Source organism: Podarcis tiliguerta, assembly GCF_965153285.1.
Source record: "Podarcis tiliguerta genome assembly, chromosome: 7".
Lineage (NCBI taxonomy): Eukaryota > Metazoa > Chordata > Lepidosauria > Squamata > Lacertidae > Podarcis > Podarcis tiliguerta.
The window spans coordinates 45,069,906-45,086,166 of record NC_139540.1 but is presented as its reverse complement, the minus strand read 5'-3'; the positions used below and the strand labels follow the sequence as shown (position 1 = coordinate 45,086,166).

General features: G+C 41.6%; 1 protein-coding gene across 1 annotated transcript in view; it reads left to right on the top strand.

The window, feature by feature from the left end:
* The window catches only part of COLEC12 (collectin subfamily member 12), an 87,282-nt gene that overhangs the window by 7,710 nt on the left and 63,311 nt on the right, over nt 1-16,261 (top strand). Inside the window, exon 2 of the mRNA XM_083450255.1 lies at nt 5,320-5,370. Within this exon, the coding sequence (XP_083306381.1) occupies nt 5,320-5,370 (51 nt within the window). The remainder of the gene's footprint in view (nt 1-5,319; nt 5,371-16,261) is intronic.

Here is a 16,261-nt window from a genome sequence, read left to right as displayed (position 1 = left end):
GGTCCTAGGGTTCCAGCCAGCCTGCTTGGAAATCTTCTCTTTCTCCCAGAGGTGTGAGAGCTGCTTATAGTCATTCAGTAGTTAGGTAAATGTGGCACATGCCTATAGTTAACTCACTTCATGGCTGAGTTTGAGCAATCATTTCATGGAGATTTTAAACAGTTCTGTAAACTCAATGTGTATTTCTATTTATTAAATGTGTTGCATGTGTACATGGTTTTCTCTTTCTCCAAACTTCACATTTTAACATCACAACAATCCTGTGAGCAGTACCAGATTAAACCCTGTGGAGACCTTCAAGGCAGTTGCAATCTTAGGCTCCCTCTCAAAAATTATCTCCTAATACGTTTTTGTAATTTTATTTCAAGATCAAATCGATATTATTTTGACCCATTGTCACAGGGCCCCTAAAAGGACTGAGGCCCATAGGCTGGTGCCTACTCTGCCTGTTTGGTAAGTCACTGCCTGTGAAGTAGGTTAGACTGAAAGAACAGGAATGCCCCATAGTCACTCTATAAGCCACATATCTGAATGGAGATTAGAATCCAGAGTTCCCTAGTCCTCTAAGCATTACACCACTCTGGTCACTGGGCTACTGAACAAATGTCATACTCAAGCGGCATTCGCCAAGTGTGGACAATTCACTGGAGTTTCCTTTTTGATCTATTTTATGGCAAAGAATTCATGCCAAGAATTAATAAACCAAAGGTCCAGGGCTTAATTCCAGCACCGGGATTCCAGTGCTTCATAAAAGAAGGTGTACCTTTCCCACATAATCTACCTGCAAGCTCCGTTCTCTTCCCACTTACCGTACTTACCTTGTAGCAAACAGCCTCTCCCTCTGTTGTCTGGCACGCTGTAGCAGCAGCCTCTACAATACAGTCATGCCTTGTGTTGCATTCCGCTCGTTACAAACTTTCAGCTTACAAAAGTTACAAACTTTCAGCTTACAAAAGTGTTTACTTCCGGGTTCACCACCCACGCATGCACAGAAGCAATCTGCGTGCTTTGCACACACGCAGAAGCGCTCAATTGCACCACACACATGCACAGAAGAGGTGCTCTAGTTGTGGACTTTTCAGGTTGTGAATGGCACCCAGAAACGGATTAAGTTCGCAACTAGAGGTACCACTGTACCAGAAACCCTGAGAAATGTCGTCTAATAGACTTATGTGCCTTAAGACAATTGTGTTTTCCAGGGCTTCTGGCACCACTGCAGTGAGGGAAGGTGGCTTGAGGAGTCCAGTGTCAGGCAGAGAGGAGCCATATCAGGCACTACAGCTCTGGTTCAGCCCAAGACAGAGAAGAATAGGAATATGGGGAGAATTACTGGTTGCCTTGTAATGCAAACATGTTATGAATGGGAAAAGTTTGTGTCTTGGTCTAGGTGTTTTGAAGTTTGGCTTCATTGATCATTCAGGGGAAGTATACTTCTGAATGGAAATAAACAACAGGTGACTGTCACTGTTGTGTCCTGCTTTTTGTGTGTAATATTTCTGCTGTAATTGCAAAAGTTGCAGCAGTATTTTTTTCACGTTACAGTTCAGATCCAAGCTCTTTTAACATGTTTCCAGTTTAGCTAGTCTCATACTTGTTTTCATTCATGCTGCTTGCTTATTTAGAATTCGAAAATGTCATGTATTGTGTATTCTCGTTTGTCTAAATTGGTCAACGATCCCAGTAAATTAATTCGATTTGTGTCCAGCTTGTGAGTTTCCCAGAGAAATCTCAATGGCCAGAGTCAGGACTAGTAAGCAGTTGCCTTGTCTCTGTTGCTTTGAATAGGATGTTGCAGTATATGCAGCCAACACTTGCACCATCTTAACTTGACTGAACTTGAATAAAATCCTTGAATGACAAAGTCTGAGCCTCAGCTTTTGATTCTTAGTAGACTTGGCCCATAATCTTGACACCAGACATTTATTTATGTTAAGTTGTGGGTGAACATATCAGACGACACAGTGATTCTTCAAACAGCTTTTGTTTATTCACAGGCCAGAACAGAACTGAACTGAAGGGTTCAGCCAGCCTGCTTATATAGAGCTCCACTAGAACGCAACAGTAACCATTTTCTGTAACTATCCAATCACTGAACGTCACTTTCGATCCCTTATTTGCATTTGTGGACCTGAACTATCTACAGTATCCCCCTGCTGGCCCAGGGTGAGAACTTCAGTACATAACAATTTATTTTACTCTTTATTATTACATTATATCCCACCTTTCCTCCAAGGAACTCGAGGTGGCGTACATGATTCTCCCCTCTCTCCATTTTAATCTAACAACCCAGAAATTGTTGGATTCCAGTTCCCATTAGTCCCACCCAACATAGCCTATAGACAGGAAAGAGGGTTATTGTCCAAAACGTCTGGAAGATACCAGGTTAGGGAAGACTGATGCAGATTTAGGCACAACTTCTGCAAGTATGAGGCAGAGGTTCTTTTTCATTCACAAATGATTAGTGCTGAACTTCCCACATCTTTGGGAACATCTTTGGGATCAGTAAAAAGGTCATGGCGGCTATGCATAGATCATGAGTTGCTAGGCCATTTTCAGATAGCACACAACCATGTATTCATGTTTTGAAAGCAGAAACACATGCTGACATACATTTATGGCTCTGTTTCTGTATTTGTCTTAAAAACACCACAAGTGCACGCCATAAGCAAAAGATTTAGCATGAATCATTGCAGAGTCTTACTGCCAAGCAGAGAAAAACTATGCTTTAAAAAAGAAGTCACACTCTTATAAGGTTGCAAAACTAATTAATGCAATGGTCCAGGATAGCTAAATAAACTCCTGGCAACGCTGTTGGGCAAACCATGAGTAATTAATTGGCTTAAACAAACCATCTAGTGTTTGGGGGGGGGTGGAGGTGTGGATTTCCAGAAACAAGCATAGCTGGCTATTTAACTCTTTCCAGGCCTCACATGCCAAGCTCTACTTTGCCTTGCAGATCTACTGTAGTAAAAGCACCATTAAGAATTTCACTTACTCACAGCACACATTCTTTGTGTCTAGTCATTCAAATTAGTGTTGATTAATAATAGAGCTGAAGCCAATACAGCTGTATGCCCTGAACAACTGCACTTTCCATGTTAATAACTGTCTTGTGCCATGTGTCAACACAAATGCTAAAGTTATAATGAATGCCAGATATGTTTCTTCTGCATTAAAGACATGTGCTAGTGGTCTTTGGAATGGAAGAAAAAGGGTGAGGAAAGGATAGTGTCATATCAGTAATAGGTAATGGAATTGTTGTTTCTTTCCTTATTTGGTAAAGTCCAAAGCAGTTTAATAATTTCTATTGTTCTCAAGAAAATACAAAAGGTAATATATAAAGGTAGAGGTAAAGGGACCCCTGACCATTAGGTCCAGTCGTGACCGACTCTGGGGCTGCGGTGCTCATCTTGCTTTATTGGCCGAGGGAGCCAGCGTACAGCTTCCAGGTCATGTGGCCAGCATGACTAAGCCGCTTCTGGAGAACCAGAGCAGTGCACGGAAACGCCGTTTACCTTCCCGCTGGAGTGGTACCTATTTATCTACTTGCACTTTGACGTGCTTTCAAACTGCTAGGTTGGCAGGAGCAGGGACCGAGTAATGGGAGCTCACCCCGTCACGGGGATTCGAACTGCGACCTTCTGATCGGCAAGTCCTAGGCTCTGTGGTTTAACCCACAGTGCCACCCGCGTCCCTGACTAGAAATTACACGTCTGCCTACAAGCCAATCTGAAGCAGATTACACGGAGAACATAGGAGCCAGCTGCAGGGGGGCCTGGGGGCCTGGGTACCCATAATAATAAAATTGTGGGGGCTGGGCACCCACAAAGTCAATGAGAAAAGCCAGCAGGTAGCAGCGGCGCTGCCTCCAAGAGAGAAGCAGTTCAGCTCTGTCCTCCGCAGCCAGCCAGTGAGGCCCTCTTTTATGGGGGGGGGGCCTCAAACACTGAGGCAGTGTCTCTGCCTCTGAGTCTGAGCCCATCACCACAGAAAAGGGTGCGTCGCTGGCTGTAGGTAGGAGGAGCTACCACCACCAGCCGCCACAATGCAGTGTGTGCATGTGATGTCTCATGTCCACGTTGTGGTGGCAGGCACCCACAATCTTAAGGACGAGATGGCACCCCTGTTGGACAGCAATACTGGAAGCAAAGTCCCTTAATATTGACTGGATACTGAAAACCCTTAATGACAGCAGCAAAATAAACCCCACCCTTACATGGCACTCCAAAACCAATCCATATTAGGGCAGGAGATATATGTGTTCCAATGCTGGACATACATTTTTTGTAAGTATGCATGCAGACACAAACACGCACACCTGGCTTTGAGTGTATGAAGTGTGTAAACTTTCTCTCTTACCTGCCAGGGTACCCAGTAACTTGGCATAGTAGTTTCATAGAGAGTATGTCAGGGTTCAGTTGTAGATCTCAACAGCTACATAAAACCACTGGCAGTTGTTGCTTACAACTTTCCCCTTTTGGTTTCAACAAAATTGTTTTCTATGTCTTCTTTATTTGTTTTTAATGTTGTCAGTTGTTGGTGTTATATTATTCTAACTTATTCATTCTTGGAGTAGATCCACTGATATTAGTGAGGCCTAAGTTAGCCATGACCAATTTATGTTCCACTGATTTAATTGGGTCTACTCTAAGCATAAATATCTGGATCCAACCCAGCAAGTTTAGACACTTAGCAATTTATAATAAATGATGATGTCAGATAAATGAAAACCTGGCAAGCCTGTTGATTACAGGCCTTGTTCTGTCTATGGAAGAACTAGGCCACATGAAGCATAAGATCAGAAACTTCAAAGCATCTTGCTAGGAGGTCTTCATCCTCATTCATAAAAGATCCTTCTTTTTTCTTCTAACACAGGACAAGGGTTAAATCTCTATATTTGTTTGCCTTATTGTAGTTGCAGCAGTGATGTATTTCAAGCCAAGTATAGCTTGCTTTCTTGGATATTGTTTGGTAAGTGAAATTAGTCTGTTCTATTAAACTATGTGCTGGACCACCCAATAATTTCCACACACAAGCTGCTGAGCATGACCAGATGGTTTTGTACTTTTGATTCCGACAAACAGAACTCCAAAAGTTATGTATCAACTAAAGATAGACATTTCAAGGGGTGGGTGGGGAAAATGCCCTTGATATTTCTCAGATCCCACTGAGCCAAAGATTTCATTTAAGTGCAAATTCTAAAAAGAATTGTCTACAAATGTTTAGTTCAAACATATATTATCGTACACTATATTATATGCCAGAGACTGTCATATACTAATATAAAATTCTGCCTTTGTTTTTTATATGTATACACAGACGATTTCGCAGAAGAAGAGGAGGTTCAATCCTTTGGCTATAAGAGGTTTGGTAAGTTAAATCCTCACATTTTCATAGTGTTTAAACTGAGAAGAAAAACTTCTTCAGACATAGCACAAAAGTGTTGTGAATGTTTACGACTAGCATGTAATTCAAACTTTAAAAGGAAGAGACAAGATATTTGACTGGAGGTTGAAAGTGTTGGAATACGTTTGGAGAAGATGTGTTAGTTGTATAAAGTTTACTTATTATAGGGAACTGTTTTCATCACTTGCTTATTTATGTCATTGTTTTTGCCAATCATTGTGATTCAGAAGGAATAGTTCTTTACTAGCAACTGAGAGCCATGCCATCTTGATACTATGACTCAAGTCACTTCCTGACATTGGTCTTAATAGTGACAGTAGCAACAAGAGAAGGCATGAAACACAAAGTGCATTATAAAAGTATTGTTTCCTGTTGTGAGTCTGAAGTACCATCACTGTTCAGGTACAACAATAGCCTTCCCAACTCTGTGCATCTCCTGCTAGCCCATGTGGACTAACGCTGAGCAGAATGGGGAATTTCCCCCTTCCCCTCTACCCATGTGGTTTGTGAGTGCTTGGTATCCTTACCTAGTACCTTAAAGACCATTTGCAACAGCTGATGATAATGAATTAATTTATTAATCACCTTATATCTATATATATCTCAAGTTGATTTACAGATTACCATAAAAGCAGCTAAAACGGTTTTCAAAATAGTACAGAAACAGCTGAAAATATAACCACATAAACTTTGTGTAAGCGAGTCATAATGAATGTTCAATAAACAAGACTGGAGGAGCCTTGAGTTTTAAATGGAAGTCAATGGAAGCCTTTCCATTGACTTCCAGCATGGTGGCTTTGTAGTGTATGAAAATGTAATGTCCTGTGAATAATTTAAAAATACTGCTCCGCAATACAACAAAGTAATAATTAAGCATTGCAGCTGAGAAGCATTTTCAAGATCTATTATGTGACAGAACAGGTACAAATATCTTAAGTTTTCTTTTGTCCCCCATGAATTGACCCACTTTAAACTATAGTAAATCTCTTCTGATGATTTCAGAAGTATCATATTACTAACGAGAGAGACAGTAGAGTGGGAAGCTTTTATAGTGTTGGCAGCAGGAAGGAATTTAACAGACTGAACTAAAACAAGGAGAGGGTAAAGGCATTTTTACCTTATCCCCCCTCTCCTCAAATACACTTCAGGGACACCTCCTCACTCTAGGATTCTGTGTTCCTTAGAGGTTGAAGGCAATCTTATATTTGGAAGAAAGCCCTTTTAAAATAGTCTAAACAGTGAATTTTCCCTCCCTCAACAAACATGCAATCCCACATCCTCTGTCCGTGGGATCACTAACTTATTGAGTTCACTTGAAATGCCAGATTATGCTACCATTCCCTGCAATAGGCAAAACCATAGTCTCGCTGAATTGAGCCAAAAGAGTATTAAATAACAACCAGTGTGGACTCTGGCCTTCTTTGAAAGTGCTTGGAGAAATATGAGCTTGTAGTGTGTGCTGTGTGTGTGTGTGTGTTTATTTAAACAGTGGAGGAAAGTCACAAGGTTAGGAGAAGTTCTTTGTCTAAATTTTCATCTTCTTCTGCATTTAAATTAGCTTAGAAAGTAGATGACTGAAGGGACATGTTGAATTCACGAGTCGGAAGGAAAATAAAATAAAATAAAACAAGTTCTGTACAAGTTCAGCGCCATCCAAGGCTTAAGACAATGAAAATAATCTAAACATCTTTCTTAAAACATAGAGATTGTATGAACATACATATAAGTGCAATGTGTCAGTAACTCCTATCTATGAAAATTTGTTGAAGTACAATCTCCTTTTGCCAGTGCCACATACCTCTGACTGCAAGAGGACGAGACCACAACATGAGTGATTGATTTTCCTGGCATGCCCCTGCTTATAAAAACTCCCCATGACATCTGGTTGACCTCTGTCAGCAGATGCAAGAATGCTGAGTTAACTGGACCACTGACCTGACCCAACCTGGTGATTTTTATGCTCTTAGGAATAGCTCCTCAGTGACAGAATGGTGTGTTCATCCATTCCAGGGATACTATGGTGTGCAAAGGAATCGCCAAGAGTGACCGGTTTGCTGATTCAGATTTCATTATTCTAGTCTGCTGTGTTAACACGATATAAATGACAAAGCACATTTTCTTATCACTCTTAGTTAGACATCAGTCAGGGAGTAGCTTCTTTGAAGGCAACTGCTCCAGATAATGAACCAGAGATTTATGTATATTCTGGGAAGCTGCCACCAGAACGAACCCCTTCCTAAACCAGGAACTTTTTGTTGTACAACACCCAGTGAACAAATTGTGGAAGATGACTTGTCAGAGATAGAATTATACATGTACTTCCAAGAATTCCCTTTGCTATTTATTTATGTATTATAAGGGAACATTGGTTTTGGTGAGACATAATTGCTTTGCATTTTAAATCTAGAATTACACCCATCACAATGTTGATGGTGATGATAATGATACCATTTTCCTGGTTGTTCCAAATTGTTGTTCTTTGAGGGGGTGTCCACTGCAGAGGCATCATCATCATCATTTTCCCATTTCCCACTGGTAGTTCCCATATATTTTCACCCATTGCAAAGATGTCCCTATAGCAAAAAGCTACCACCACCGTACCTTTTTGTTAATTATTCCCCTATAGCCCTAGTATCAGAGGCAGTGTTACCATGAATTTGGGTGGGGGGGGGGAATCTACAAAGTTGAAAAAACTATTGTAAAAAATGTTTTGATGTCTGTTCTTTGCTTCACAACTGTATGAAATCATTCAAGAAACTGCAGTAAGTTTTTGTTCTTGAATACTCATTGTTTGCTATGCAGATCTGATTTTGGTGTTTTGAGAAAATATTTTCCTTCACCCTCCTTAAGCTGCTGTCATTTGGTGAGTTAGCAGCAGTTTCATGACAAAAAGCAAATATTGGGAGGAAAGTGAAAGAATTTGACTCAATTCTAGTCATGGAATGGTGTCTGAACTACAAAAAAGGGAGGGAGACAGAGAGAGAGAGATAGAAAATACTGTCTTCTTCAGTAGAATTAAACAATGGGTGAGGGTAACATCCTTCCATTCAGTGTTGATCTCTGAAGTGAAGCAGATCTGAAATAAGTGTGGTGGCAACTTGACACAGCCATATGTGTGTTGGGATGCCAGTGTAAATATGGGGAGAAGCAGTTCAGTTCACAAGAAGTAGAATGCCTGATGTGTTAAAAAACGGTAGAATGTTGATGTATGGAAATTCAAAATAGGGTAGGGTCTGCTACAATAATTGCATGCCCAGCTGCAGAGTCGCCCCCACCCCAGTGCTCCTGTATTGAAATGGGATAAATGAATGGACGAAACAACTGTCTGGGATTTAAAATGGCGGAATTGTCAGCAGCATTAGCAGACAAAAGCTAGCTCCTTGGAGGAGTCTATAAAAATCAGCATCCATTTATTATCTGATGAATCATTATAGGATAATCCAGGGTGGGTATGCTCTTCATAGCATCCTCTAAATTGCTGTTATAGTGATTATTGTCTTTATAATGGTCAAAGCTTAATGGAGAGCTCTCAATCGTTATTAAGTGCATTGCATTCCCATTGTTTCCTTTACAGAACTTTGTGGCTTTATGACCTTTGCCAGGGGTGGGGATGAAGATGAGTTCAGAATCAAGCGCATAATTCTCATGGTCATGAAGAAGAATGGGGCAGCTGTGTGTACCATGCATTGTTTTCCAGCCAGTGGTTCTTGACCCCATGGGTGTCACAGGATGGGTTGAAAAGAAATTAAAACGATGTACTAAACCAAAGTTTATATTTACACACATATATTTTAATATAGGAGTACAACATTCTTTTTCAGTCCTTCAAGAAGATACGTGTGTGTGTTTGGCATTACTGTGTGTGTGTGTGTGTGTGTGTGTGTATAAGATAGCTGGTTTTGTTGCTTTGTTTTTATTGCAGACATCACTGAATTGCAAAGATATGATGCTGCAGGTGGGATGCAGCTTCTTTTATAAGTTTGTTTCCAAGTGCAACAAACATACAGTATACCTTAAATAGTTACAGTATTTTTTGTAGCTTTGCCTTTGAGTTAATATATAGTATCTGCAGTACTACACACAAACATGTTACCTCTACCCCATTCACAAAGAATGTTAAAATTACCCATTATCAATAAAAATACTTTTTAAAAAATGTGATTAAACTGGCCACCTTATTTTGAAGAAATAGTCACCATGAGAGACCAAATCTGGATTCATTGCAATTTTCTGCTGAAAATCACTTTCTTTAGCTGATACCCCACTCCCACCCCCGCAAGGCAAACAGCATCTTTGGGTACAAATAAGAGCCTGGAGTGGTGGTCACAAACTATCTGGGTGGTGGTCACAAACTATTTTTCAAGTGCAAAGAGGATCACTAGTCTAAAAAAGTTGAAGGACTCTGATATTGTGTGGGGTACACAAACACACACGCACACACACACACACACACACACGTACTGTAAATTTGCTCTGATTCTGCTGACCTTAAATCACAGTCCTAAGGCATGTTGGGACGCGGGTGGCGCTGTGGGTAAAAGCCTCAGCGCCTAGGGCTTGCCGATCAAGAGGTCGGCGGTTCGAATCCCCGCGGCGGGGTGCGCTCCCGTTGTTCGGTCCCAGCGCCTGCCAACCTAGCAGTTCGAAAGCACTCCCGGGTGCAAGTAGATAAATAGGGACCGCCTACAAGCGGGAAGGTAAACGGCGTTTCCGTGTGCGGCTCTGGCTTGCCAGAGCAGCGATGTCACGCTGGCCACGTGACCCGGAAGTGTCTTCGGACAGCGCTGGCCCCCGGCCTCTTGAGTGAGATGGGCGCACAACCCTAGAGTCTGTCAAGACTGGCCCATACGGGCAGGGGTACCTTTACCTTTACCTTTAAGGCATGTTACCATAGTATATACCAAGTTTCCCCAACCTGGTGCCCTCCAGATGTTTTGGACTAAAATTCCCAACTGCTGATGTAGAAGATAGGGGAAGGTAGGGGAAAGCTGCTATAGAAAGTGCAGAAGTAAATTACTGAAAATTCTTCATGCTTGGTTGCCTGTGGCAGAGCTCAAGGAACCCCATATTGCTTTTCTGTCAGCACAGTGAAACGGTAACCAAGCCTTTATCCAAAGTGCAGAGATCCTAAATGCTAGCCAAGAAACAGCAGGAATAGTAATTTTATTTAGTCTTGCCTCTTTTGAAAATGTCATTTGCCCTTTTGCAATGAGCTATCCAAACAAGGAAACAAAACTTTCTCTTGCTTGTTTTGAGCCCATGTGGCTTTCTAGATGAATGCTTAAGCATGTAATGAAAGATATAAGAAATGGGAGACTTTGGTAAAGAAAATATGGCAGAATGTTGAGCAATAGCTTCTATTTTATTTTCCATTTTCCATACATAGATTGATGCCAATGATTCTACCAGAAAACCTTGGTGTTGGGGATGGGCAGTGAAGCTGAATTTGTTCAGTGAATTATTGGAACTTCCAGAACAATTCATTATTTGGACTTGTCTACGTGAGGTGTTATTAATGTCTCATTTTAACATGAAAATGCAGATTATTATTTTTCCATTCTCTGTCTAAGGTGTTGTCTAATGTTTTCACACATACAAATGCTTTGTTTGCCTGATAGGGCTGCCAGGTTTTTGAAGAACAGCTTTCGTGGAAAAGAGTGTGATGGGTTGGACATTGCCAGCCACCAGCCTGATAGCGAGTTCATTTGTGTTCTTCTGACAGAGTAAGATTCCTGTGGGTGTAATTTTAAATCAGAGCTTGAGGGTTTACTTGAATTGCTAAAAAGCAAACTAATTTGGGGGAAATCAGAGTTAAGCACAATATATCTTCTTCAATCAAACGGCATGACTTTTTAAGGCAGCCACCAGCTGCTTCTTTAGCTGTCTTCTAGGGTTAAAGTTGTCCCTATTCTGAATGAGGCAGGCCTGTCTTGGTCACTTCCCAAATGGTCATAATAAACATGTAACTGCTAGTCAAAGTAAGATACAAGCCCTTCACAAAATTACGCAACACCCATTTAAACATGTGGCAGCCTGCCTACACAAGCTCAGTAAAACATGTTATGTAACAGATTTTGGCCACTGTGTTTAAAACTCGTGTGTGTTTTTCCAGGGGCACCATTTCTTCTCACTTCTGTAAGAATACACCTTCTCCCCCCCCCTTTTTTTTTAAAAAGTCAGGGATAATTTTTAATATTTTTCTTGCATACACCTGACTATGGAAATGTCCAAGTAGATATGATTTTAGTGTGTTACATGTATGTGCTTTCATATATCCATAAGTTACAAGTGAGACATTTGTTCATACAGCTGAATGATTCTCCTCCCCCAATTTTAAAGTCCTCCACTGTGGGGATCAGAAGCACTGACACAGCACACCCACATTGCAATCCAATCCATGTCCTCTCAGAGGCAAGTCCATTGAACTGAGTGACACTTGAGCTCAGCCATTGTTTATTTTACATCATGGTTTAGTCAAGAATGTGCCTGCTGCCTCCAGGCCACACACACACACCAGTCCAGCTTATCCCTGTGAGCTGCACAAACAAGCCATAGTATGGTTTGTTATGTTGTGCAAACCTGAATAACAAACCGTGAGCATCAAGCCAGAAATAGGCCCAGATTTGTTCTTGGCTTATGGCTCATAGTTGGTTTGAAACAAACTACAGTCCGAGATCACACGACACAACAAGCTATACTGTGGCTTGCTTATGCCATGCAGGCAGCTGCAGAGGTAGGAAACATGTTCACATTTAAGACATAAAATGAGCATAGCTACTTCTGGATAAGTAGGCAAAGAATTGTAGTCTTAGGTTGCATGTAAAATGTAGATTTTCTCAATCAGAAATCATTCATGCTCATCTTCAGCATGCGACTTTCTATCTAGATTGATTCTAGATCCTATTGTCCACAAAGGCTGGGTGTGGTTACTTGATTCCCATTTGAAAACACTCACCTTAATTATGTAATCCACACCTTTTCTTCCCTGCTCATGATCCAGCTAAATAAGGAAGGAAGTAGTGATTACGGTACATTCTTGGTATGTGCCCACCCACAGTGTTATTGGGACTGCCTACATTTGTTTTCATCTGTTTTCAAATGGGCACACTGCACAGTAATGCAGAATCAATTTGCAATGAGCTTTTATTTTCTGAATGAAACCCGCCTCTCAATAAGTGCTTTTCAGGGGCAAAATACTGTGTGTGAACTATGTGGGGGGAAAGCAAACACTCAGCCACCGTTGATTCTGGGATAATACATTGTGTGTACGGAGTCTTCATTCCTAAAATCCAGCCTGTCTTGATGTAATCTACTCATTAAAGAATCCTAATAACGATCAGTCTCCCTCTCAAATAGACATGTGGTTGAGAGAATCTTCTATGATACACAGTGCCTTTGTTAAAGAGTCTGCATCCTCACTATGGCCATCCAATCTGTTTTGTTGTTTACTCTTAAATGTATACAAATCCACAGAAATGCATCCTATTTCAGTTTCTTCATACATACAAATAGACTAAACCTTTGTTTTGCTGGGCTTCTCTCTTAATTAAAGCAAGCAAGCAAACAAACAAACATTGAGAACTGTCAGTGATCAACAGGTGGATATGGAGAAGAGTGGCAGGTTGTACTAGTTTCTCCAAGGTCAAACTAACGTCCTTTTTCTAGTATTTTTCTGGTTGTTCAGCTGACCATGACTGCTTGGGGAATGATGTGCAATAGGGAATTGGGAAGCTCTATCTTCTGCTTTCCTTATGTGCCTAACATTTGAAAAGTACACTATCCTAAAAGCATGTTGTTGCTATTATTTCTATGCCACCCTTTCTCTCCATTAGGAATGTAGCACAGTGTACAGTAGTACCTCGGGTTATGTTACCTGAGGGTAACGTAAACTTTAGGTTGTGAAAGCGGCCAACCCGGAACTGTTTTACCACATGTGCAGAAGCAGTCTACTGCCGCGCACATGCGTATAACAGTGATCCTCAGGTTGCGAAAACCTCGGGATCCGGCCGGACCTCCGGAACGGATCCCGTTCGCAACCGGAGGTACCACTGTATAATATCATCAATTAGCTCAAAGCGCTTATGGTCAAATCCCATAAAAACTTCCTGAGAAAGAAGCTAACTTAAAACTACAGTCCATATTACAACTGATGGGAGCATCCTGGTGAACTTGTATGAATGTCTTTCGCTGACACCTGAAGGCTATGAGTGAGGAGATTCCTCCCCAGGGAAGAGATTCCATAATTGGCGTGCTGCTACCAAGAAGGACCTGTCTTGTGTAATCACCCCTGGGCCATCACCATTGGCAGAAACACAAGCAGAGCTCTCCCACTGAATGCAGGGTATGGGCCAGAACTTACTGGGGAAGGCAATCTTTTAAATATTTGAGCCCATAGAAATTCAGGGTTTTGTACATCAGTACCAACACCTTGAATTGGGCCCGGTAGCTCACTGTCAGCCAATGCAGTGCTTTAAGGATGCTATTAAAGTACATAGTCAAAATCCACCGAAAAGTCCCCCTGGCATACCTCACGGAAATAAATGAGAAATGAATGAGGACCCTTCCATGCTTTTATGCAATTCATTTCATTTGAGCAGTGGATTATGGCTTTTATGATTTCCAAACAGAGCTCCATAACTTGTTGGTGAATTCTTCATAACACAATTGGCCTTGGATGACAGTAAAGTTTCTTGTATCTTTAAATGAAGAGAAGGCAATTTCAGATTGTACAGATGCAATTATAATGGAAAATACTACTAATAAACACATGTTTTAAAAAATCTCTGTAGTGGGTGAAGTAGGAATATTTATCTAGCCCTCTAACCAGCATCTGGTTCATACTCAAAGACCATGCTATAATATTGGCAAAAAACCAGAGGTCATCCTTTACCAATGGAAATTGCTGCAACAGAAATGATATCATATTTCTTTAATACTCCTTTTGCCATAGCAACAGCATTATATTGCATTAAGTCAAATGGAATTTTATTCCAAAACATACAAATAAGTTGGATTACTACTTCCTACATTTTTTAGTATGAAAGCAGAATTTTCTCCTTGGTTTCTGCAACAGGTTTTTTAAAAAAATTATATTTCATATCTTGTGGAAAGCATGAAGAAATATTTGTATTCATGATTTGAATAGGTGGGTTTCCAAACACCGTCAGTCCAGTAAATCTGCAGATATTTCAAACAAACAAACTCATGTCCCAGTCGGGAAAGAACTTGACAGCATAATATCATAAGGATCAAGCTAATCGGCCTTTTCATTTTAAAGAGAACTTCATGATACTTGGCTCAGTCAGTTTCATCACATGTTCCTAGTCTGGCACTCCAGTATTGTGCAGCTGGTAGCACAGGAAATATCATGGGGGAAAGACAGCAACATGTCCCCTAGGATAACTCTCTGCCACCCACTGTAGCTGCCCATTATAGTGGATTGTCTCTAAGCACCCTAATGTGGTTTGTGCTTTGTGGACGAGGTGGCGCAGTTTGATCCATCTTTTAGATTTAGGGGAGCTAGTCTCAAACGTTTGTTGGGGGAGACCTAGGGTTTTTTTGGGGGGGAGTTATTTGTCCTGTCTTCATGCTTTTTATGATGGAGGACTGCTGTAACCAGCCTCAATGACACGTTCTCAAGATGGAGGGGGAGGGAACAGCTGCAGTTGCCTGCGGTTCCTGCGCAATGTTTGCCATCTTGCCAAAGGTTGCAGGCAGCTTTACCTGCAGCAATTGCATGTTGATTGCCCTCTTAGAAGACAAAGTCCAGCAACTGGAGGAACGTGTAGCTACGCTCCAAAGAATTAGAGAGCTGGAGCTCTTCTTGGAAGTAACAGAGCACACCGTCTCCACCAAGGAGGAGACAGGGGACTCCCCTGAGAAGGAGGCTAGTTCACCAACACAGGAGCCAGATATATGGAGAAACGTGACTCAAAGAAGTAGGAGGCCCAGGGTTCGCTCTGATTGTTTAGAAATACACAATCGCTTTGAGGTCCTCTCCCCTGGCATGGAAGACGAAGAGCAGACTCCATTTGAGGATCTCTCCCTCATTACAGTCTATCAGGTATATGAAGATGAGCAGCAAAGTCAGTCCTCAAGGAATGTGCAGGCGACCTTGGAACGGACAGCTCACGGAAGAACCCCGACCAAACCTAAGAGGAGGTGTGTAGTGGTGATAGGGGATTCCCTACTGAGGGGAACAGAAGCAGTGATCTGTGGGCCTGACAAGATGTCTCGAGAAGTGTGCTGTCTCCCCGGGGCTAAGATCCAAGATGTAACTGAACGACTGCAAGGAATCATAAAACCCACTGACAAATACCCCTTCCTCCTGGTTCATGTGGGAACCAATGACACTGCAAGCAATAGCCTCCAGAAGATCAAAAGAGACTACGAGGCTCTGGGCAGGAAATTGAGGCAATTAAATGCACAAATTGTCATCTCATCTGTCCTCCCAGTTGAACGACGTGGCCCAGGGAGAGAGGGAAAAATAGTGGGTGAACAGCTGGCTTCGCAAATGGTGTAAACAGGAACGGTTTGGATTCTTAGATCACAGACTGCAGTTTCTTGAAGATGGACTTCTGGCAAGCGATGGACTGCACCTCACAATGGTTGGGAGGAATGTTTTTGCCAAAAATCTCAGAAACCTCATCAGGAGGGCTTTAAACTGACTAATGTGGGGGAGAGAGACAGTGCTCCTGAAGGTAGGAGTCAATTGATGATCAATTGATGAAGATGATCAATTGATGAAGATGATCATCCAAATGTCATAGACCAAATGGAGCAAACAGCACGCAGACCTAGTGGTGGGAGGAAAAAATCCTTAAATAAGAGACACGGGGGAATGATTAATGGACTT